At 52.0% G+C, this 23,149-nt stretch overlaps 1 protein-coding gene across 1 annotated transcript; it reads right to left on the bottom strand.

Annotated features, from left to right (window-relative positions):
• Positions 1-996: 996 nt before the first annotated feature.
• Positions 997-15,443, bottom strand: BPIFB3 (BPI fold containing family B member 3). Its single transcript, XM_043884877.1, has 15 exons — positions 15,332-15,443; positions 14,457-14,613; positions 13,925-14,029; positions 13,348-13,488; positions 11,721-11,784; positions 9,576-9,636; positions 8,715-8,806; positions 8,410-8,589; positions 7,394-7,447; positions 6,041-6,211; positions 5,050-5,117; positions 3,593-3,635; positions 2,741-2,804; positions 2,059-2,135; positions 997-1,255 (listed from the first exon to the last, which is right to left on the bottom strand). Exons 1-15 carry the CDS (start codon positions 15,441-15,443, stop codon positions 1,226-1,228), a joined length of 1,419 nt encoding a protein of 472 aa, XP_043740812.1. The 3' UTR covers positions 997-1,225.
• Positions 15,444-23,149: the final 7,706 nt, after the last annotated feature.

Genomic DNA, 23,149 nt, shown 5'->3' with positions numbered 1-23,149 from the left:
CATTGGTGCGTAAACCTCTAGATGGGTTCCAACTCTCCTCTGTTCCCCCCTGCACCCCCAGATCCTCTAATCCAGTTCCCAAAACTTAATTGGCACTTTTTTACTCAAGTCCACCCATTTGTACCAACTTGGGGCCATTCTCCAGAACCCAAGGAGGCCCATCTTGAGCAGCGGAGAGGAGTCCCGGGCAAGAGAGGCAGGATCCCCAGTTTCCCATCCCAGCTCTGCTACTGTGCAGCCTCGGGCCAGCCAGGCTCCTTGCTGGCGTCAGTTTCCCCACACGCACTCTGAGCATTCAGCTTAGCTTTGTCCTGAGGCCTGTCCCGAAGTGTGTCAATGGCAGGTGTGCAACTATTAAGTGACCCCTCCAGGGCAACACCTTCCAGGAGTCTCACCCATCTCTGCTTCCTGGAGTACTGACTCCTTTACCCCCTGGAAAACGCTTACTCAGCCTTCAAAATTCAACTCAGACGTCACTTCTGAGAAGTGTCCCAAAGTCAGAGAAACACAGACTCAGACAGACTCAGAGAAACAGAGTGAAGGATGGAGGCGTTTAGAAAAACAGAGAGAGGACGGGACTTCCCTGGTGGTCCAATGGATAAGACTCCATGCTCCCAATGCAGGGAGAGGGCATGAGTTCGATCCCTGATCAGGGAACGAAGATTCCACATGCCACGCATGGCATGGCCAATAAAAAAACAAGAAGAAAAGAATAATAGAGAGAGGGGAAGGAAGTGGGGAGGGGGACACAGGGAGCGCCACACAGAGGCGGACAAAGGCAAGACAAGACACAGAGGTTGCCAAGGTCAACCAGTTAAGTTTGGGACACGAAGCTACAATGACTAGGCCCCAAGTCCCCTCACCTGCCAGGAGCCCTGCCTGGAGCTGGGGAGGGCGCTGGAGGCAGAGGCCAAGGCAGCCCCAGTGTGACTGGAAAACAAGCCAGCCAGGAGGTGCTGAGACGAGTCATTTATTGAAAGCTCAGGACTTGCCAAGGAGGCCCTAGATCTTTCTCCAAAGCAGAGTCTTGTGGCTAACCCTGCAGTCCCCACTCCAGACTGGGGGCAGAGCTGCAGGGCCAGAGCACCTGGGGAGCCCTGGGTGGATAAGGGACACTTGTACTGTCACAGACACGGGTTAGAGCCTGGGAGGGAAACTGAGGCAGGTGGGCAGGTGGGCAGGATTCTGGTGGTCAACACAGAGGGATGGCAGCCCTCTGTCAGCCTCAGGATGACACGGTCAGCACCACGGCATTCTGCAAGGAGCAATGGCTCTAGGTTAGGTCCTCTGAGCCCTTGTGCCCAACACCCCGCTACACCCCCCAACCTGTCCAGCCACTCTGCGTCCCCGACCCCCAACACCCACCCCATGCCCTGGGGCGAGCATTGTACTGGGAACACAACCGGCACTTAGGAAGTAAATGAGTGAACAAATGAAGGAACGAGGAATAAATGACCTTCAGTGTGGGAGAGGTCACTGATTTTAGAGACTTCGGTTCAAGGGTCACTTTTCCTGTGACTTTATTGTGTGATCTTGGACCAGAAACTGGGCCTCCTACAGCCTTGGTCCTTATCTGAGAAGTAGGTCCAGCATTCCCTGATCTGCCTAGAGCTGTTCCAAGACTCAAAGGCGGACTGGACTGAAAAGGATTGTGAGACCATGTCCAATCTCAGCAGGAAAAAATGTCCTGATCTATTAGATAAGGCTGCCACAGGCACAGCACAGGAGAGAAACAGAAAGTGTTCTTGCTACTCCTGGACCAGGGGAACTGTGATTCTGTGAGGAAACCTGAGATCCCATCCTACAGGCCAGTCCCATGTCTGAATTCAACAAGAAAGATCTCTGTGACTGCTTGACAATATCTGCCTTGGGCAAGTAAGGAAAAGAGTGCTAGAATGTATGTCACATATTTGCCATTCCCAAGTTAGGTAGTTTATAATCCCTGAGCAACCTAGAAAACGGCGCAGCGACAGACCTTGCCGGAGGCAGAGCAGTCCCCTCTCCAGAGACAAGCTTTAGGCCCATCAAGGCTTACTCTCCCCACCATGGGAAACTCACCTCTATGATTGCCAGGGCCGCATTGGCAAAATTGACATTGAGGATCTTAGGCAGGGGGATCCCAACATCTAGGTTCACTGTGAAGAGGACATGGTTGAAAGCAAAGATATGTGAGGGGCTAAGGTGGGACCTGCTGACCCTATTCCACCACTTTGAGCTAGCCAATTTTCTTCTTGGAGTTGCAGGTTCCCGTGAGACTCCTACTCATCCTACTAAACCCAAACAAAAATGCCCCTTTTCTCTATTGTCTTAAGGGGTTCCCTCAGCAGAGCCTCCTTGAGGTTCTCTCAGTCTCTTGCACATTCTGAGTCATTTATATTCTATTCATTTGTTATACAACTATTTCCATCTGGATTGTAAGCCTGAAGACACGATCCACGTCAGATAGCTCTTGACGCCCAGAGTTGGGCATGATGTAGTAGCTATCCATATTGTTTGACTGGAAACAGTCCTGGTTTCTGCATCTTAGAAAGGGGGATCAAGCCCTCTCCAACCTCAGTGTCTATTAAGAACAACGGAGAATGATCAAATCACTTTGCTGTACACTTGAAATTAACACAACATTATAAATTAACTATACTTCAATTTAAAAAAAAAAGAATAATGGAGAGAGACAACGGATTTGGCAATCCTGAGTTCAGACACTCTACGTGTCCAAGAAGACACTTAAGGCTGCGCTTACCATTGACCTTTGGCACATAAGCTAGCCGGACCACATTGCTGAGCCATTCTTCTAAACGGGACGTCTGCAACAGAGCATGCAGAGAGGCTGGAAAGGGTGGCTTTGCAGGGAGCAGTACCACCCTTCCCAGGGAGAAAAGTCCAGAGGTCCAGCTGCCCCAGCCTCCCCACAAGCCTGACGACATAGCTCCCAGTGGGCACAGGAACTGCTGGGGTGGGCAGTCCATCAGTGACCCCAAAGGGGACTCTGATTTAGGCAGGCTTCACTCTGGGCCCCATGAGCTTGGAAGGGCTGCTCTCCTGGAGGAAGGATCTGGGGCACCTGGTGGAGGCCTGTGTCTGAGAAAGAGGGAGGAAATGAGCCCAGCTCCAGTAACTCTGTGTTGTCTGACCTTAGATTCCTAGGAGCTGAGAAACACTTAGAATGATCTAGAATCTGAAACCATCATGAAATTCTAGAACCTCAGGACTTTGTAAGAAGCAGGAAACTAAGGGCTCCGTGAGTCTCTGAAATGTTAGAACTTTCTGAGTTCAGGGACCGTATTACTTGTGTGAAGTTCCAGAATTTTGAGCCCTTGTGAGGTTCTACACACTTGCAACTTTGTAAGGTTCCAAGATTTTGAAAGACTATGAGATTCACTTTCCTAAGACAATGACTTTGACAAGTGAGTGCACGTGTGTGCACGCACATATAGAGACACACACCGGCCCAGATGTTTGTCCACTCTGTCTTTTTGGGGCAGAGCTCAGACTGGGGCTAGCTCAGTCATATGGCCTGACTCATCCTGCCTCCTTTCCACCCCACTTGTAGACCCTCACCACCGCCAAACTGCCCAGCCTCCCAGGAACTTACATCAAAGGTGTGGGCAGAGGAGGACGCCAGCTTGACGCTGAGCCTGATGGAGAGAAGAGAGATGTTGAGGAGCCCCAGCACCCACCACACCCCGGCCTGCCCCATCCCTAGCTCTCCAGGATCAGGAAACAGGGTTACAGGCCCAACTCTGCCTCCGTTCAGCCTTGACTCGGGGTCTCAGTTTTCCTACCTATAAAATGGGCTTGGAGGGAGCTAACCTCCTTCTGAAATGTCATGACTGACACTTCCAACTCCATGGCCCTGGAACCTTTATCTGACTCCCACTTGTTTGACTGACGCTTTCTGAGGAGTAGCCCTCCCACAGACTGAGCCCTGGATACAGGGTGCGCTGCACCCCACAGCTGCTCACTAACAGCAATAAACCACCAGTGGATCACAGCTGGCCCACACAAAGGTCCAGGGCCAGAGCCCGACACACATCTCTTCTCCTGAAGAGCTGAGGCTTCAACAGCCACCAGGAAGAGGAGATAAACCCTGAAAGTGGGTGAAGTCTTTGTCAAGTTTAGAAATGGAGGGGTGGTAGAGCCTTGCGGGTGGAGGGCGGAGGGGGGGCGATGGTGGGGGCAGTCACAGCCCGAGGAGCCGGCAGGGATCAGGTAAGCACCGGGTGCTTATGGCACAGGGCAGTCAGATCTCAGAGTCCCTTGGGAGAATTCCTGCATCCTGCATCCAGGGGAGGGACAGAGGGGCCCCAGGCCCCAGGCCAAGATGAGAGCTCTGAGCCTGGAGAACAGAGGCCTAGACAGAGGACTTGCTTCCAGGAACAATGCATTTTTGGAGCCTGGGCTTTGCAAACTGTAACGTGCTGTGAATGCGTAAGGAAGGATTGTCATCAACCTCACCATCTTGGTTATGATTATCATGAGGCCTAGTAACCAGAGGCGAGGAGAAACTAGAGAAATAGCTAGTCCACATGAATAACAAAGCATCTGACCACATTCAAGGACAGGTATCTCCATGGCCTGCCTCTAGGGCTGATAACTCAGAAGTCTGGACTCCACCTCTGCAGCGGGTTTATCTCCAGGGCCAGGTTTTGAGCAGGTGCAGTGGAAGATGCCCACTCTGGAGCCGATTCTCTGAGCCCTAGTTGCCTCATCTGTAAAATGGGCTAAGACCACCCCTTCCCAGCAGGTTCCAGAGGCAAGGAAGACGCTGGCAAAACAAACACCTGCAATTCAGTTGCCTCTCAATAAATAATGGGGTTTTTGCTAGTCCCTAATTCTTTTTTTTTTTTTAAGTCTTTATTGAATTTGTTACAACATTGCTTCTGTTTTACATTCTGGTTTTTGGGCCGTGAGGCTTGTGGGATCTTAGTGACTCAAACAGGGATCAAACCCACATCCCCTGCATTGGAAGGTGAAGTCTTAACCACTAGACCACTAGTGAAGTCTCCCTAATTCTTGTTCATAAAGACAACACCCAGGATCCCACGTTACCGTTCCAGGGATAGTGAAATGTGCAGCTTGGTAGCCGAGGGAGCCAGCTGGGCATTTAAAGTCATCACCTGCATAAGAAGAGCAGGCAGAGATTATGCCAAATTCGGCAAAAGGAGTTTGAAGACAGGTCCGCCTTGGCCAACAGGTGACTTTCCAACATTCATTTCCTCCACTACCCCTTGCTGAGGCCCTACTGTGTGTTCGTGTCCATGCTGGGCTGCAAGGAGGTCACTTGAAGGTTCTGGTGCTCAGGAACCGGGGTACTGAGGGCTATCAGTGTTGGATGCGAAGGAGTCCTGGGGCGGCAGGCGCTTGGACAGACCCTCAATCCCACCTGCAATGGGCGAGGGAAGGCATCGCCCACGAGGTGACCCCTGTGCTGAATCCTGGAAGACGAGGAGTTAGCCAAAGGAAGGGGAGAAACGTGGTGGTCCCTGCACCAACAAGGGCAAGGTGGGGGAACCTGGCAGCCCTGAGTAACTGGCCTAGGGCGCAAGGCTGGGAAAAGCAGAAGAGTGAGGCCGGGGGTGGGGGACGGGGCAAGGAATGGTGTCGAGCCATGTGGGGCCAGGGCAGAGAGCAAGCAGGGTAGGCACTGCCTCTGCCCAGATGTATGGTTGGGGAAACTAGCAGAGGTGGGGTGGAGGGGAGCAGACTGGAGGTGGGAGGCCAGGGGGAGCTGGAGGGTCATCCAAGAGATATCTGAGCACAGGGAGGCTAGGCTGCTGCTACTGCTGCTGCTAAGTCGCTTCAATCGTGTCCGACTCTGTGCGACCCCATAGACGGCGGGGACAATTCCTGAGATCCTCAGGAAGCACCCGGGACACATGTGTGATGAGGAAGCAGGCGGGAGTCCGAACGCTCAGGTGGTAACAGTGGGGGAGGGCTTCCTGTGCTGTGTCCCTTGGGGCCCCCCACCCTAAGATCCGCAGCCTGGAGTGGGTCCCCTACTCAGAACCCCAGTGCCGGCTCTCACCCCTCAGCCGCTCACCCCATTCAGCTGGAATAAGGCTTCATGGGCCCCTTTAGGAAGGTAGGACAGCACATGGATGGTAGTTGGGATGGAGACCGTGGCCTTGTGATTCTGAAGCGTGACCGTGGGCGCTTTCTTCACCCGCAAGGAGAGCAGGAGCTGCTGGCCTGGGGGCAGCTTCCGCAGGGCCTGGAGAGAAGCAAGGGCAGAGCAGGGGGCATGGGGGCATCTTAGATATCCCACTAATAGAATCGGTCGGTCAGTCAATCAACAAACACTCATTGAGCACCTAGTGGGTACCAGTATTGAGCTGGGAGCTGTGGTAACAACCTGAACCAGACAGATCTGGTCTCAGCCCCCTTGAGGCTGACATTATGGAACAGCCCAATCAGAGTCAAAATCGCCCCTAGGACACACTTTATTACACAATGTAAAAAAAGAAAAGAAAACAAAAAATCTTCTTATGCCCATAGTCCCTGCATGATCCATCCTCTGCCCTCCTATCTAGCCTCCCACCACTGGCTCCTATTCTCTTCTCTCTTGGACTCAGTGACCACTTTGTTGTTCCTCCAAGCAGCCAGGCTCCTACCTCAGGACCTTTGCACTTGCTGTTCCCTCTGCTGGAAATGTCTTCTCCAGACACCTGCATGGTTCCCTCCCTCCCCTCTTTCAGCCTTCAGCTCACACGTCCCCTCCTCGGTGAGGCCTTTTGCAGGGTACCCTCCACCTTCTGACATTGTATATATTCTGGTTATTTATTTGCTCAATGTCTGTCCCTCCCATCACAATGGCAGCACCTGGAACACAAAGACTTTTACCTACTTTTCACTGTCTGCCCCTTCCACATGCCCAACACCTAGCACAGGGCTGGTACATCATTCAGATTCCCACAGCTGGAAAGAAGCTGTTCAGCCCCAGTTGGAGGAATGGGAGAACTGAGGGCCAGGCCCTGTGGTCATGTACTGACTGATGCCCACTAGTCAAATCTCCCTGAATCTTCTCCTTTCTCTTCCTTCTCCAAGGTCACTGCCCTGAGTCTTCTCTCTGGGGACAAGAACACTGAGACTAAGACAGTTGGAGGGAGGGGGCTAGGGTCATTTGGAAAGAAACTCCTGTCCTCTGCTTGACAGAGGAGCAACAGACTGGGGACAAATGCCCAGTTGACTTCTGGTGAAGTTAAACCCCGGTCCTTTCCTCTCTAAGCAAAATCTACTATCAGGAAAGGATATGGTGTTAGTCAATCACACTTTAGTGTGAACTTGAACTCAACATTCAGTTGCCTGTAGAGCTGTATTGAGAAAGATTCTGGAGTCCATTCAGGGTCATGAGGAAAGACCTACCATGAATAAAGTCCAAGAGAGCGTCACTCACCTCAGGGACCAAAGCTGCCAGGTCTGTAGTTGTCAGTGGGACATTGCTGGGAAGCTGGACCAGAGACCAAATGGGAGGGGGGATAAACACAGAGCCGAGAGGGATCCCTCAGCACAAAGTAGCTTCCTCCCACCCAACTACATACATGCAGTTCCAAAGACACTCATGTTCCTTCTAGCAACCAATGATGAGTGCTTACTACATGCCAGACACATGCTAAGGGTTTTCTGAGCCTTCACTCATTCCACCTTTATAACTGCTCCAGGAAGTGGGTGCTATGATTACTCCCATTTTACAGATGAAAAACCTGAGGTTCCTGTCCAGGCACATAAGTTGGTAAATGGTGGCACCAGGCTTTGACCTGGGCAGGCTAATTCTAGAACTTTTAAACTGCCCTACCAATTTGAAGGCTCAGGAATCTGACCCCACATATTTTTGCTTTTTACCCCAAAATATTCTCAAATGCTATAAACTTGTTTCCATCATTTACAAATCAGAACATTTCATATAAATTTGCAGTTTCTAACTTTAGGACCCCACATCCCAGGTGATCGTGCCTCTGTACCTCTTTAACACTGTGTTTGGGCTCTATATACCTTTGGTATAGTCCAACCCAAGTTTTCTTCTCTTCAACTTAAATATGCTCTCGAGAGAGTAGTGGGAACGATAGCCATTCACACTTCAGTAAAAATTGAGCATTGACTCTACAAGAGCTCATCTGGTGCAGGGATAGAAAATTGGCTACATTTCACATGCCAGTTTTGACCAATTCAAAGTAACTTCTGGAGAGTCATGTTGAGAAGGACTCAGAAGTCCCATTCAGGTTTAGCCAAGTAGAGACCATTATCAATTAGCAATGTCTGCCACAAGGACAAGCATGGACATGTACCTGCTATAAACCTGTCCAAGTCTCTCTGATTATAAGAAGGAGGCTCATCAGGGCTGAACAGTGACGAGGTTCAGCTAGGCGACAGCTAACATCACTAAGACCCAGCAGGGCAGGTTGCCACACTTACCAGCTCAGGGGTGATGTCCAGGTCAAGGGCACCACTTGTCTGCAGCAGCCCAAACATGGTGTTAAAGAGGAACAGAGGCACGGTCACCTGGGATGTGTGGTCCTCTTTGGGCGGCACCTTGATGGGGTTGCGGGGCTTGGGGAAGTCGACGATGTCACCAGCTACGCTCTTCACGATGGGCTGCAGAGGTGGGAGCAGATCTCAGGGCAGCTCACTCACCTGGCTCTGACTCAGCATCCCCTTCCTGGCCTCCACTGGGACCTCACCCACCCCCAGTGGTGGGCAGGGCCTTGGTGGGGACTTACGTTGACGTCCAGCTCTATGTACTGGTTGGAGATGAGAGGCAGTGTGGCCAGAGTGAATTCCACAGACCCAAGAGCCCCGAGGGGCACCAGGCCTGGATGAGGAGGGGAGGAAAGAGAAAGGCCCCATGAGCCCAGGCCCTACCGCTATTTATTAAGTGCCTGCTGAATGCCTAGCACTCTAATGAGTATTCACCTGGGCACTACTGTCATCCCCATTTTACAGATATGGAAACTGAGGCTTTAACAGAGGAAGTCACTAGCCCCATGCCACACAAGCCACAGAGTAGCAAAGCCAAGTTTCCTGTTTTCCAGAGCTGCTGCCACTAACCACGTCATTGCCCTGCCTCTCATATAACACCACATACAGAGATATATCTGCCCCCAGGTTTTCTATCCTAATCCTAGTTAAGCATTTTTATACTTTTTTCAAGGCCCATTTGTGAATACAAAAGGCATCCATGTCTCCATAAGGCTCAGAGAGGCTCGGGGCCACTGTGGCTGAGGGGTCCTGGGTTCCTTATGTAAGCTCTGGACCTTGGTCATCTTTTCTGTCCAGATAATAATAACATCTGCCTCACACTTCTGACAGTGCCAGACACCCCACTGGTGCTCAGAGAGTGGCCTGAAGCCCCGACAGACGGAGACCTGGAAGGCTCCGCGTCTCCTCACCCCGATGAACCGGCCCCAGCCCAGAACTCCATCATGAGGCCTCCTCATCATGGCGGCCTCGTCAGTCTGAGGAAGACGTGAAAGGTCCCAGAATTCTGCCCCATCCTCTTCCCTGGTACTCCATCTGTTGGGGTAATGGGGTGGAGAGGCAAGAGCAGGTACAGAGGAGGAGCAGGGCGGACCCTAACTTACCCAGCACTGCCCCCAGGAGCTCATTCACCACGCCCAGCACACTGTCCACCACGGGGCAGAGCTGTGTCCAGAGGAGACAGGAATTAACAGGAGCATAAGAGTGGGCCCCAGCATGGTGCAGAGAATCGCCGCGTTTTCTTTAAATTACTTGCTACGGAGTCCCGGGGACCAAGGCATGGCAGATGATGGAGATGGATAGGGGGGCACACAGGTGGGAGGCATGGATGGGTTGGAGCTTGAAGTGTCAGAGGGCAGAGTGGGTGGTGCAGAGGGCCAGTTACGTGGGCCCCCTCAGAACACCTTGGAGGATGCTGGCGGGACCTAGGGACACATTCCAAAGGCTCGCTGGGGCGTGGGGACAAGGCCCTCCCCAGAGGAAACAAATGGCTATTTTCTCCAAGGTCTCAGGGCCCCGCACCCCCACCCCACCCCCACCATCTAGGTGAATGCCCAGAGACCTACAATCCAGATCCCACAGAACAGCACCTCCTAACCTCCACCCAGAGTCAGGCCTGGCCCAGGGCATCCGCTATACACACCATCCTGGGTTTCCTGAAAAACCCCTGGGCTGTGACAACAGGGAGCAAGCAGTTTGGATTCCAGAATCCTATCACGGAATCTGAGCCCACCGCAGCAAGAACCAAAGGAGGCCCAGCCCAGCCCCTTCTCTCACTCAGCCCCTTCATTCTACAGCTGGGGCCAGAGGAGAGAGGCGACCTGTCCAAGGTCACAGCTGTTCTCAGAAAGACAAGAGAAGGCTGTCTTTTCATTTAAACTTGGAGTCCCTAACTCCAGGGCTTCTGGGGTCAGACACATCACAGAAAGGAGAGGAGACCAGAGGGGCTGTGATGGGAGGGGGTGAGCAGCCCCTTGGAGACCAGCTGTGTGCCGCCTGCAGGAAGGAGGTACGTGCAGCTAGGATGGCTGATAGCAAAAGAGAAGCCGGAAATCGGATTGCTGAGAGAAGCCTCCAGTGTCTAAATGCCAGTCTTTAACTTTTATTTTTAAAATTTCTTTGAGTCACATAAATCCTGTCTTGAAGCCAATTGTCCAGAGACCCCAGTTACTGGCTCTGACTTAAATGTAGCTTCAACACCCCTTGTTGAAATTGACCTGAGATGGGCCTGGGCTGCCGGGAGCTTTCCTTCTCCCCCTGAGCTGCTTTTCTGATTGGATTCTTGAAGCCCAGGGCAGTTTTGTCAACATCAGTCTCCCATACCCTTGCTACCTCCACGACTGTTCTTAACAAGGACTGACAAGGGAGGTCCAGCCAGGACTGGCAATCAGAAAGCCTGACTACTCTTTGCTGGCTGTGTGACCTCAGCAAGCCACTCCCCTCTCCATCCTTAACAAAATGGAGCTTTGGCCAGACCAGCTTAAGTGTGGTTCAAGGGACGGCAGGGGCAGGCAGGAGCATCCTGGGGCAGTTTCATCATATTGTGTTTAACATTGCATGATGTCTTAATATATGGGCTTCCCTGGTGGCTCAGCAGTAAAGAATCTGCTTGCAATGCAGGAGATGTGGGTTCGATCCCTGGGGCAGGAAGATCCCCTGGAGAAGGAAATGGCAACCCACTCCAGCATTCTTGCCTGGAAAATCCCATGGACATAGGAGCCTGGCAGGCTATAGTCCAGGGAATCACAAAGAGTTGGACCTGACTGAGCGACTGAGCGTGCACGTGCGCGCGCGCGCACACACACACACACACACACACACACACACACACGTCTTAATATACATATATGTGGTCTCCTTAGTCGTGTTTGCTAAGCACTGGGCTTTGTTTAAAATCACTGAGTGACCCAATTTTAATTCAGATCTAGTTTAAAGGAAAATATAAAGTCAATAACAATTCAGGTGGCAAAGACAAAGCAGGGGGTAAGAAAGGGACTTGGATTGGAAAGCAGGTCATCGGAAGCTGTACATTTAGGGTTCAGAGGTCTGGGGACAGACTGTGCCAGCCCACCTACAGACTGGCAGGCGGCACCTGGGAGGCCCATGGGCAGACCAGGATGGGATTACCTGATAGGCGGGGAAGGAAAGACCAGCCTAATCCTGCCTGGCGCCCAGATTAATGCAAGGCCAGGGAGGAGGGGCACAGCCCAGGGGAGGGGGTGTGCCTGGTCTGCGGCCCCCACACTCACCAATTCTGGCAGCACCTTGAAAAGTGTCTGTTCCACGACCCCAAAGAGCGGTGCAGGCAGCAACCTGGGCAGAATGAGATGCGCGAAGGTGTGGCCACCACACAGGGATGGCGCCAACTCGGATGACAGGGAAGCGTGGGCACTTGGGGCTCAGGACATCACCCATCTCCTCTCCTGGTGGGCTTGACTGGAACTTAGGGAGCTGGGTTTAAATCTTGGCTCTGCCTCACCATGGGGCCCAGAGGAGGATTTCAGTTTCCCCATCCATACAGTGCCTGCTTTAGAGAGAGAGCTGCTGACACTGAGATCAAATGGGAGCATACACGTGTCTAGCGCTCAATAAATGTCTGTTCCCTTCGTCTCCCCCAGTATGTATAGACAAGTGACATTTGGGTCAACAACAGCACCTGGCTTGGGGTGAGGGTTCAGTAAGTATTTGTTGAATGAATGTCTGAGGGGGTGGCCTGAGGATGTGCATGGAGATGGACTTAGGTCTGTTTGGAGATGATGGGTGTCTAGGGGGAGGGTGACAACCACAGAACCACAACCACAGGACACCAGCACCCTCCTGAGCCCCACCCCCTCCAAGCCACCTCTAGCCCAGAGGAACAGGATGGAGCCACTGGGATTTAAGGAGCCCAAGACCCTGTCTGGAAGCCCCTTATTAAGGCTCTTCTGCAGATAGAACCAGAGAAGGCAATAGCAACCCACTCCAGTGTTCTTGCCTGGAGAATCCCAGGGACAGAGGAGCCTGGTGGGCTGCCATCTATGGGGTCACACAGAGTCGGACACGACTGAAGCGACTTAGCAGCAGCAGACAGAACCAACCCTGGTTCACCCTATTCTTGGAAACTAACACAGAGCTGTCTGATCACCCATCACTGTGCAGGGGCCACCCAGCAAAGGTGGGGTGTGGGTGTGGGGTTTGGTCTGGAATGGAGAGACTAACAGGGGCTGACTCAAAGTTGAAAGGGGTAGGGGCAGACGGCAGATGACAGTAGGGGCAGGAGCAGAGTGCTGCAAGAAAGACTTGGACCTGAGTCCAGAGACCAGTTTATCTCCACACTTGCTGCAATGTAGGTGTGTGACCTTGGGCAAATCCCTAGCCCTCTTTGGGCTTCAGTTGCCACGTGGTGGAAGGTCACTGTGACCTAAACGCCTGGAGTGAGGTGGATATAAAGGTGCCAGAGACTTTGGGATCATTAAATTTAGGTGCTCATTATACAGATAGGGACACGGAAGCCCAGACAAGGGATGGGGATCCCCTGGGGTCACACAGCAAGTCAGAGGCTGAGCTGGGTCTCTGACATGCTACAAGCAGAAACTCAATTCCCCACAGATGGAGGGACCCCCATTGGCTCTTGTTCTATCTGGAAGAAGGGAGGCAGGCTCTCCAGGGCTGGAGAAGTGGATGCTCAGGCGCGGGACTTGCAAGCTGGGGACTGGACCAGAGTCCTTGTCAGTGGTGGGCCTCAGTTTACAAGTCTGTGCAATGGGCTGATGCGGTGAGAGGGGCAGAGGCAGGGTGAACTCAAGCCCCGCCCAGCTAGCCAAGGAGACCCCGAGGAGTCCTATCAGGTCTGGACGCCGGGAGCCACCCAACTAGGGCTCCAGCCCGCGGACTCACCCCGTGAGCAAGCTGATGTGTCCCAGGAGCGTGCTGCAGCGCTTGAGGATAAGGATGGGCGTACCCCGCGCGCTCACGCCCAGCGCCACCCGCGATGACACGTTCACTTCGGCGGCCAGCTGCAGGAGGCCCCCCAGGGGGCTGCGAGACCAGAAACTGGGGGCGTGACTAGGCGGCCAAGGCCCCACCCACCAGGGCCGCCTCAGCCGCGCCCATTCTGGGGCAGCTGACTAGGGATCTGATGGGCTGCGGAGGGGGTAAACTTGCAAGGGGGTCTAGTCCCCGCCCCTTCTCTCCCCACAGCCTCCTTGCCCTTTCGCACGCCCCTGCGCCCCCTCCGTCACCCCCACCAGTGACCTCTCTCAAGGAGAGAGATGGAAGTCTCTGGACGTCCGTGGGATGGAGATCCCTGGAGAGTGGGATCCAGGGAGGGAATAGGAAAGCAGGAGTCCCTTGGGAAGGAAGTAGGGTGGGAGGAAATAGGGGTTGAGGGGTGAGCCTGCGGAGACAATAGGGTAGTGGGTCCCCAGTGGGGTGGGGTGGGGAGCAGTAGGTAGAGGCCCAGGGGCACACTCACCTGGAACCATGCAGGCCCACCTTGGTGTGCAGGTTCAGCTGCACCCCAAACCCTGGCAGCAGCTTCACAGACACCTTTGGCAGTGTGACTTCCTCCACCTTCAGCCTGCGGGGAGGACAGGGCCACTGACACACCCACGCACCGGTCCCTTAGTGCCTGGACCCACCCAGACCAGGCTGCTCAGGGCAGAGGTCTTTGGAGCAGACTCTTGAAGAGGAGGGAGGGAGCCATGGAGATAGAGGATTAGCCCAGAGAGATTGAGCAACTTGCCCCAGGTCACACAGTCATTGAAACTGACCCCAGAGCTGGAACCCTCAACCACAGGGACATGCTGCCTGACATTCAGTAGACCCCTTCTTTCTGACTCAGTTTCTAGGACTCCCTGTCTAAGGCTCCCCATGACATTTCCACCGCCTTCCAACAAATTTAAAAAGTCAACCGCTTCTCTATTCCCTGAAGCAAAGAAAAGACCAGACTACATGTACAGCACACAGGAGGTAGGCAGTCACGCAGCCACATTGTGAGGACTCACCCAGAAAGCTCCTCAACAACGCCAAAAACTCCTCCGTAGCCCAGCAGGCCACCTCCTCCGAGCAGGCCCCCAGAGCCCAGGAGGCCCTGGTTCACAGATGTGACTGTCCCCAGCACGTTCTGCAGAATGGGCCCGCCGACCAGCGAGTTCTGGATGGCTGCAAAGAGGGCAGGCAGGGGCGTGGGGGAGGGGACGGAAGGTTCATATTACAGATGAGGAAACTAGGGCCCAGAGAGGGGCAAAGTCACATAGCAAATCGGGTTTGGGGCCAACAGTAGGACAAGGGCTCCTGGACATTGGACCACCCGGTAGCATTGAAAGGGAGGAGCAAAAGTAAAGGAGGGAGCACCCAGCTACCAGAGCTTGAGCAAACGGGAGGAGGCAGCCCCTCCTGGACACGACTGGCCTGACTCTACATGGATTGTGAGAAGGGCAAGATGGAAGGGACTGTCTCGTGGAGGTTGGGACGGCCAGGGGAGCTTCCGGGAAGCATTTGCTCTTCACAGCCATAGTCATTCTGGGCCGTTGAGCCCCTGGAGCCCCAAATGCCTAATAGAGTTCCCCCACCACAGAAATGGGGGAGCAGAAATGCTGGCCCCGCCAGCACCCTTCCCTGGACCTCCTCAACCCTGCCCATCCCCATCCCTGAGGGAGACTCAAACCCTGCTTGCTCATCCAGTCCAGTTCCCCTCTCAGAAGAGAGTGAACTATCACCCACTGGAGCCTGCACACCAACCTTTAAGCCCCTGAACTCTACACAGTTGGGAATAGAACACTGTTCTCGTCTACCCCCTGAAGCATAAACATGTAAGTCTATCTATGAGACAGTTTACCCTGCAGCTGGATCCTCACACCCTGCCCCACCTTGGGCTCACCTTTGCCGAGTTCATCCTTGTCGATCCGAGCAAGGGTGCCCACTGTCTCAAGCAGCCCCTGGCACGGAGTCACCAGAGCCCAGAGGAGAAGCAGGGACCACACGCCCAACATTGTCGGCATCACACCTACCGAGAACGGAAGCAGGAACCTGGGGCCATCCTTGTGCCCAGGCCTTCTCCTCCTTGTGCCCCTTCACCAGCCAGGGGCCCTCCCACCCGCCTGGCACAGCTCAAGTCCAGCTTCACTCGCAGGAAAGCCCTCTCCCTCCAATTTGAGCAGCAGCTAACACGTCTGAATTTAAAGTCTTAGTCGTCTGTGGTCCCAGGGAGCCTGGACCTGGCTCAGAGACAGCCACAGAGGGCTTTCATTTCCAGAACAGTGGGACAGGAGCTCTCTTTCCTGGACCACTTTCCCATTGGCTCAGGGGGCCATTTCAGAAGGCTGATTGGAGACATTCAGCAGATAGATTTAACAAGTCCTGTTTCACTCCTGCCTCCCTTGCCTCTTGGACTGCAAGGAAATCAAACCAGTCAATCCTAAAGGAAATCAACCCTGAATATTCGTTGGAAGGACTGTTACTGAAGCTCCAATGTTTTGGCCACCTGATGCTAACAGCTGACTCACTGGAAAAGACTGGTGAAGGGAAAGAATGAGGGCAGGAGGAGAAGGGGGAGACAAGTGGTTGATGGCATCGCTGACTCAATGAACATGAGTTTGAGTGAACTCCAGGAGATGGCGAAGGACAGAGGAGCTCGACATGCTGCAGTCCACGGAGTCACAAAGAGTCGGACACGATTTAGTGACTGAACAGTAACAGCAAACCCTGCCTCTATCCTGGACTGATGTTGAAAGGAACAAGACAGGCGGTGACAGCATAGCTAACATTAGTTTCATAGGTTGGGATTTTTCTGTATGAAGTTCCATATCTGCCAACCCAATTACATACCCATCTATCCCCTTACATCACCCCTGCTTAAACTCTTCAGTGTTCCCCCACTGCCCTGGGTATAAAACCCAGGCTCCTTACTGTTACCCACAAGGACCCTACCTGCCTCTTTACCTTCTCTGTCTTAACCATGACAAGCTCCTTCCAACTTAGGGCCTTTGCACGTGCTATTCTTTCTGTTAGGGAGGTTCTTCCTCTGGACTGACTCCTCACCTTTCAGGTTCTGAATAAATGTCACCTACTTGGAGAGGCCTCCCTTCTTTACTTTGTCTAAAGAAATCTGTCTGTCAGTAAACACCACCCGGAATATATACTTGAAGGCAGTTTGCCACCATGCATCGTGTTTGTGTTCTCATGTGCCATTTCTGTGAGTTCCCTGGGGGCAGGGACTGTTTCTAGGGTCTCTGTGCATGGTTGTGTGTTGGAGCAGGTGCTGGCTGAGGGGGCAAGAGTAGATGGAAATCCAGCCCCACTGTACTCGCCAACTGTTTGCCTTGGCGCAGGCTCTGTCTCCCCAAGAAGACACATTTTCCTCTCGCACAGAGGTGCTTACGGGCTCTATAGGGACCAACCACTAGCTCAGCAGGGCTGGTCCCAGAGTGGCTCCCTGTAACCTCAACTGTCTCATAGAAGGAAATATTCCCACAACAGGAAACCACTCAGGATCAGTGGTTCAGGCAAAAACGGGCACCTCTTGAGCCTAGGAAAATTTTGCCCTCAGCCCATGAATCCCTGCCTTTGCCCCCTCGCTGAGCCCCGTTTTCCCATCTGCAAAATGGACTTTTTCTCCCATTATCTTCCAGGTACCCGCAGTGTTCTCCTAGGGAGAATTCTTTCGGGGCCCATTATTCAGATGGGACAGCAGGATGGTTACAGGGTCAACAACCGGGGATCTGGATAAAGTTGTGGCTCCGCAGGCTGTCTTACCCTCTCCTGCAGCTCCACGAGGAGTGAATGGGGGCTTCCAGCCTCCTGACGGCTCCTCCACCCTATCGGGCCCGGGGGCCGCCCTTATATGCCCACAGTGCCTCTGGGGACACAAAGGGGGTGCAGCCGCCAGAAACCCGTCAATGTGTCATGTCAGAAGCAAATTGTGGTTTTCCCTGCGGGCCTGGGCTAAGCCTTCCTTCTGGGGGTAGAGTGAAAGGGGAGGACTGGGGTCAGTGCCCAGGGGCGGGAATGAAAGCCTGGGGGCTACAAAGGCAGCCGCCTCCTCCTAGACCTGGGGGTGGAGTAGGGCATTCAGCCCACCTATGGGATCTCCCTTCAGGGTTCCCTAATGGCCACATGCGCCCTGATGGCGCAGAATCCACCCTGCCTCCCCACCTACCCCACCTGAGGCCCAGGGAGAGAAGGAAGGAGCTTAAGGCTGCTGGGTCTTCTGGCCCTCTGCTCACCCCTGCTCCAGGTCTTTCATGGAGACAGCCATGGGCCCTGGAGATAGGAACTCTGGATGGACATGGGGAGGGCTACTAACTCCACCCCCATCTCCCAAGACCCAGTGTCCCCTGGGGTTCCAGAGCAGTTTTCCCCTCCTGAGTCTGGTGCAGGTGACAGTAGAGAGAAATTCATCCATCCATCCATCCATCCATCCATCCATTCATTATTTCTTCTGAAGGCACTTGTGCAGCACCTACTGTCTGCGAGGTGCTGGGGATAAGACCTGTAAACAAAAGAAACAAACCACTTACCCTGATGACCAATAGAAATATAGTGCAATGAAAATTTTTTCCAATAGCCACATTTTTTAATTTATTTTTTTATTGAAGGATAATTGCTTTATAGAATTTTGTTTTTTTTTTCTGTCAAACCTCAGCATGAATCAGCCATTGGTATACATATATCCCCTCCCATTTGAATCTCCCTCCCATCTCCCTCCCCATCTCACTCCTCTAGGTTGATACAGAGCCCCTGTTTGAGTTTCCTGAGCCATACAGCAAATTCCCGTTGACTATCTATTTTACATATGGGAATATAAGTTTCCATGTTACTCTTTCCATATATCTCACCCTCTCCTCCCCTCTCCCCATGTCCATAAGTCAATTTTCTATGTCTGTTTCTCCATTGCTACCCTGTAAATAAATTCTTCAGTACCATTTTTCTAGATTCTGTATATATGTGTTAGAATATGAAATTTATCTTTCTCTTTCTGACTTACATCACTCTGTATAATAGGTTCATCCACCTCATTAAAACTGACTCAAATGTGTTCCTTTTTATGGCTGAGTAATATTCCATTGTGTATATGTACCACAACTTCTTTATCCATTCATCTGTCGATGGACATCTAGGTTGTTTTCATGTTCTAGCTTCCAATAGCCACATTTTTTTAAGTGAATTTTAATAGTATAGTTTAAATTGTCCATGAAGCATATATGGCTGTTTACTATTGCTATACTTTCAGCTCCTCTATGAGTGAATGAGTGAAGTCACTCAGTCATGTCTGACTTTTTGTGACCCCATGGAGTATAGCCTACCAGGCTCCTCCATCCATGGGATTTTCCAGGCAAGAATACTGGAGTGGGTTGCCATTTTCTTCTCCAGGAGATCTTTCCCACCCAGAGATTGAACCCAGGTCTCCCACATTGTAGGCAGACGATTTACCATCTGAGCCAACAGGGAAGTCCCTCCTCTGTAGATTTGAAAACAAAACCCAAAATGGAAAAAATATCTTAAAAAATTGTATAGCTTATTTAACCCAATATATCCAAAATATTATCATTTAACATTCAATCAATATAAAATTCTCAACAGATACCCTACACCTGTTTTCTCATACTAAGTCTGCACACCAAATTTGGATTCACCACCTTTCAAGTGTTCAGTCTCCTTGTATGGCTGTTGGCTGTTGGTCATTGTACCGGTCAGCATACCTCTAGAGGGAACAGATAAGCACATGATGAAGTAAGTCAGAGGCCGATGACAAAAATAAAAAAGGGGAGGGGGTCCAGTTACAGTATGGTGGTCAGGGGAGGCTTCATGTGTGACTCAGCTGGTAAAGAATCCACCTGCAATGTGGGAGACCTGGGTTTAATCCCTGGATTGGGAAGATCCCCAAGAGCTTCCCTTGTGGTTCAGATGGCAGAGTCTGCCTGCAATGCAGGAGACCTGGGTTCAGTCCCTGGTTTGGGGAGATCCCCTGGAGAAGGAAATGGCAACCCAATCCTGTAATCTTGCCTGGAAAATCCCATGGATGGAGGTGCCTGGCAGGTACAGTCCACAGAGTTGCAGAGTCGGACTCGACTGAGCTATTTCACTTTCACTTTTCATATTTGAACAAGTGTGACTTTTGACCTGCAGGAGGAGAAGGAGTGGGCCAGGTGGTTGTCCAGACGGAGGGAAGTTCAGTTCAGTTGCTCAGTCGTGTCTGACTCTTTGTGACCCCCATGGACTGCAGCACGCCAGGCTTCCCTGTACATCACCCAGCTCCCGGAGCTTGCTCAAACTCATGTCCATTGAGTCAGTGATGCCATCCAACCAACTCATCCCTTTTCCTCCTGCCTTCAATCTTTCCCAGCATCAGGGTCTTTTCCAATGAGTCAGTTCTTCACATCAGGTGGTCAAAGTATTGGAGCTTCAGCTTCAGCATCAGTTCTTCCAGTGAATATTCAGGACTGATTTCCTTTAGGATTGACTGGTTGGATCTCCTTGCAGTTCAAGGGACTCTCAAGAGTCTTCTCCAACACCACAGTTGGAAAACATCAATTCTTTGGCGCTCAGCTTTCTTTATAGTCCAATTCTCACATCCATACATGACTACTGGAAAAACCATAACTTTGACCAGATGGACCTTTGTTGGCCAAGTAATGTCTCTGCTTTTTAACATGCTGTCTAAGTTGGTCATAGCTTTTCTTCCAAGGAGCAAGCATCTTTTAATTTCATGGCTGCAGTCACCATCTACAGTGATTTTGGAATCCCAAAACATAAAGTCTCACACTGTTTCCATTGTTTCCCCCATCTGTTTGCCATGAGGTGACGGGACTGGATGCCATGATCTTAGTTTTCTGATTGTTGAGTTTTAAGCCAGTTTTTAAACTCTCCTTTTGGACGGAGGGAAGAACCCCATGGATGAAGGGAAGGGCACGTTCAAAGGCCTGAGGTGATATGTTCTAGGAACACGACGAGGGCTGTGCAGTTGGAGGGGTGTGGGAGCCATGGGGTCAAGGAGGTGACGCAGCCCTGCAGGTTACTGTACAGACTTACAGACTTTGGCTTTTGTTTGCAATTCTTCAGCAGGTCCGGGCCAGGGGTTCCCTCCTCTATGAAGCCCTCCTGACTCCCAAGCTGGCTGTGACCCACAACCTCCGGGGATCCCCTCTGTCAGAATCTGTGACGTGCAGGGCTGTATCCATGTTTCTGGGTACTTGTGGGTCTGTCTCTTGCATGGGGCCCTGAGACCCAATCTGGTGAGACGGGAGAAGAGGGAGTATTTGCCTGATTCACCTCATAACCCCTGAACCCCTAACCATACAATATTCATCCTATGAGTTTAGACACTGAGCCAGGTTACCCAACCACATCACTTAAAAAAAGAAGAGATAAAAATCTTTTCTTGAAATATAAAGCCCAGACTCTAAGTGTACAGCTTGATGAACTTTTACAAAATTCTTTTATTTCAGAAGCCCTGTTTTGTCCCTCAGTCCTGACCTCTAACAGTGATGAGCTCAGTCTGCTCTTGAGGGTGCTATAAATGGGATTGCACATGTGTACTCTTTTGTGTATAAAAGCTCCATCACACCTTGTGTCTATGCGGTCCAGTCACGTTGTGAGAGGCAATGACTTGCTCTTCTTTGCCCTGTGCTACTTCATTGTGTGAACACACCCAGATTGCTTATCCACACTCCTGTCTAGAGGCACGCAGGCCTTTGGGTCGTTGGCTATTAGAAAAAGGCTGCTCTGAGCATTCTTGTTAAGTCTTTTTGTGGACATGCGTTTATTGTTCATTTTTCTTGCATGGCCAACTAGGAGAGGGATTGCTGGGTCCCAGTAGCGCCTGTGGGGTTTCCCTGGTGACTCAGACAGTAAAGAATCCATCTACCAATGCAGGAGATGCAGATTTGATCCCTGGATTGGAAAGATTCCCTGGAGAAGGAAGTGGCAACCCACTTCAGTATTCTTGCTTGAGAAATCCCATTAACAGAGGAGCCCGTGGGGCTACGATCCACATCGTGAAAGAGTCGGACCTGACTCAGTGACTAAATGGCAACAAAACGAAGTAGAACATGTGCACAGTGAATTTTCCTAGGTGCCTCCAGGGCTATCCCAGTGCTTCTGCTCATATCCTTGTGCACTGGGTACTGCCAATATTCTTAAGACTCTTGTTAGAGGGAGGAGGAGGGAAGGCTAGCACCTAGCTTTTATTGAGCAGTTATTGTCTGCAAGGCACTGATGTGTACAAATCGGTCCAGTCATCATGATGACCAGGAAGGTCAGCATATCATAGCTCCTGTCTTACACTCAAGGAGCCAAGGCTCTCTCTCCAAGGAGAAGCCACTGGCCCAAGGTCACACTAGAGTCCAGCCGACCTGTCTGACTCTGACACTAACCATCCCCCTCCCCTTTTAATTTTAACACAGTAGATTTACAATATTGTGTTAGTGACACTCATCCTCTCAACCACTGCCCAGGCCAGCCCTCCTCAAGGAAAGAAAATGCTACCTATTTTCTGGTCTGCCTTATCTTCCTCAATTCCTTCCAGATCCCACTCCTGTGGAGACCCCTACAACCTCCCCCCACCCCCGCCCAGGTCCCTAGGCACCTGCAAGCCACCTCAAACACCAAGACCCCGTCAGGGGTTGGGCCCCTCGATGGTAAGGATTAATGAAAATGCATATCTCCAGGCCCTACCCTGCAGCCCTGACTCAATAGTCTGGGGCGGAGGGCTCAGGAACTGGCATGCTTAACTTCAATCTGATGTGCAGCCCTTTTGAGAACCCTGGGTGATGTAGAGCGGTGGAAGGCATTAGAGCAGGGGAAGGACTGAATGGGAAAGAGTACCCCTGGGCATTAGGTCTGAGAGTGAAGCCCCTGGAGCCAGAATTCCTGGGTCCAATTCCTGACTCTGATCATCACCGTCTCAGAGCCATAGTTTCCCCAGCCTGCAAAATGGGCTGATGTTAATTAAAATTGTCCACCCTTACCCGACTGGTCTGGCTGTGGGTACAGGTGTCCAGGAAATGGGCCTTAGGGCATTAAGGAAAGGCTGCCCAAGGTGCCTGAGAAGTTCAGATGATGGCAAGATCCCTGGGAGGCCTTCTCGAAGTTACTGCAGCTGAGAGTGGGCTGGGAAGGGAGAAGGCAGGCTGGGTAGTGACTGGTGTGGACACAAATGTGGAGAATTGGTGAGTGGTCTTCAGTTCCCCCAGGGGGCTGCGTGGCATGCTTTGGGGGTCGATAGCCATGAGTCCAGGATCAAAGACCTGCCTCTCCTCCCTCCTTGCTCTGTGACCTTGAGCTGACCACACACCCTCTCTGGGCCCCAGTTCTTTAAAGGATGGTGATGCATCTTGCTGCTGAATGTGGTGTGAAGAAGCAATGAGACTTGGACTCAGGCAGACAGGGTTCAAGCCCATCCCCACATGCAATTGTGCCCTTGGGCTCGGGCTTCATCTCTCTGAGCCTCCACTTCCTCACCCAGGGTTGGGAGTCTTGGAAGTTGAGCTGTGCCCATGGGCAGAAAACCCCCATAATTGCCTCTCTAGAAGCTGGGGTCACAGCACAGGGCTCCCCTTGCCAGCCCAGCCCTTATTTTCTGCCCAGAGTAAATCCAGGGTAACTGATCATTCAAAGAATGACGCGATGAGATTAGAGGTCAAAATACTCAACCCCTTTCCCATTTCCCAGATGGGAACACTAAGGTCTGGAGAGGAGC

The sequence above is a fragment of the Cervus elaphus genome, chromosome 23, assembly GCF_910594005.1.
Source record: "Cervus elaphus chromosome 23, mCerEla1.1, whole genome shotgun sequence".
In the NCBI taxonomy this organism is placed as follows: Eukaryota; Metazoa; Chordata; class Mammalia; order Artiodactyla; family Cervidae; genus Cervus; species Cervus elaphus.
Note: the sequence above shows the minus strand (reverse complement) of the source record. Positions and strands in the feature narration are given on the sequence as shown.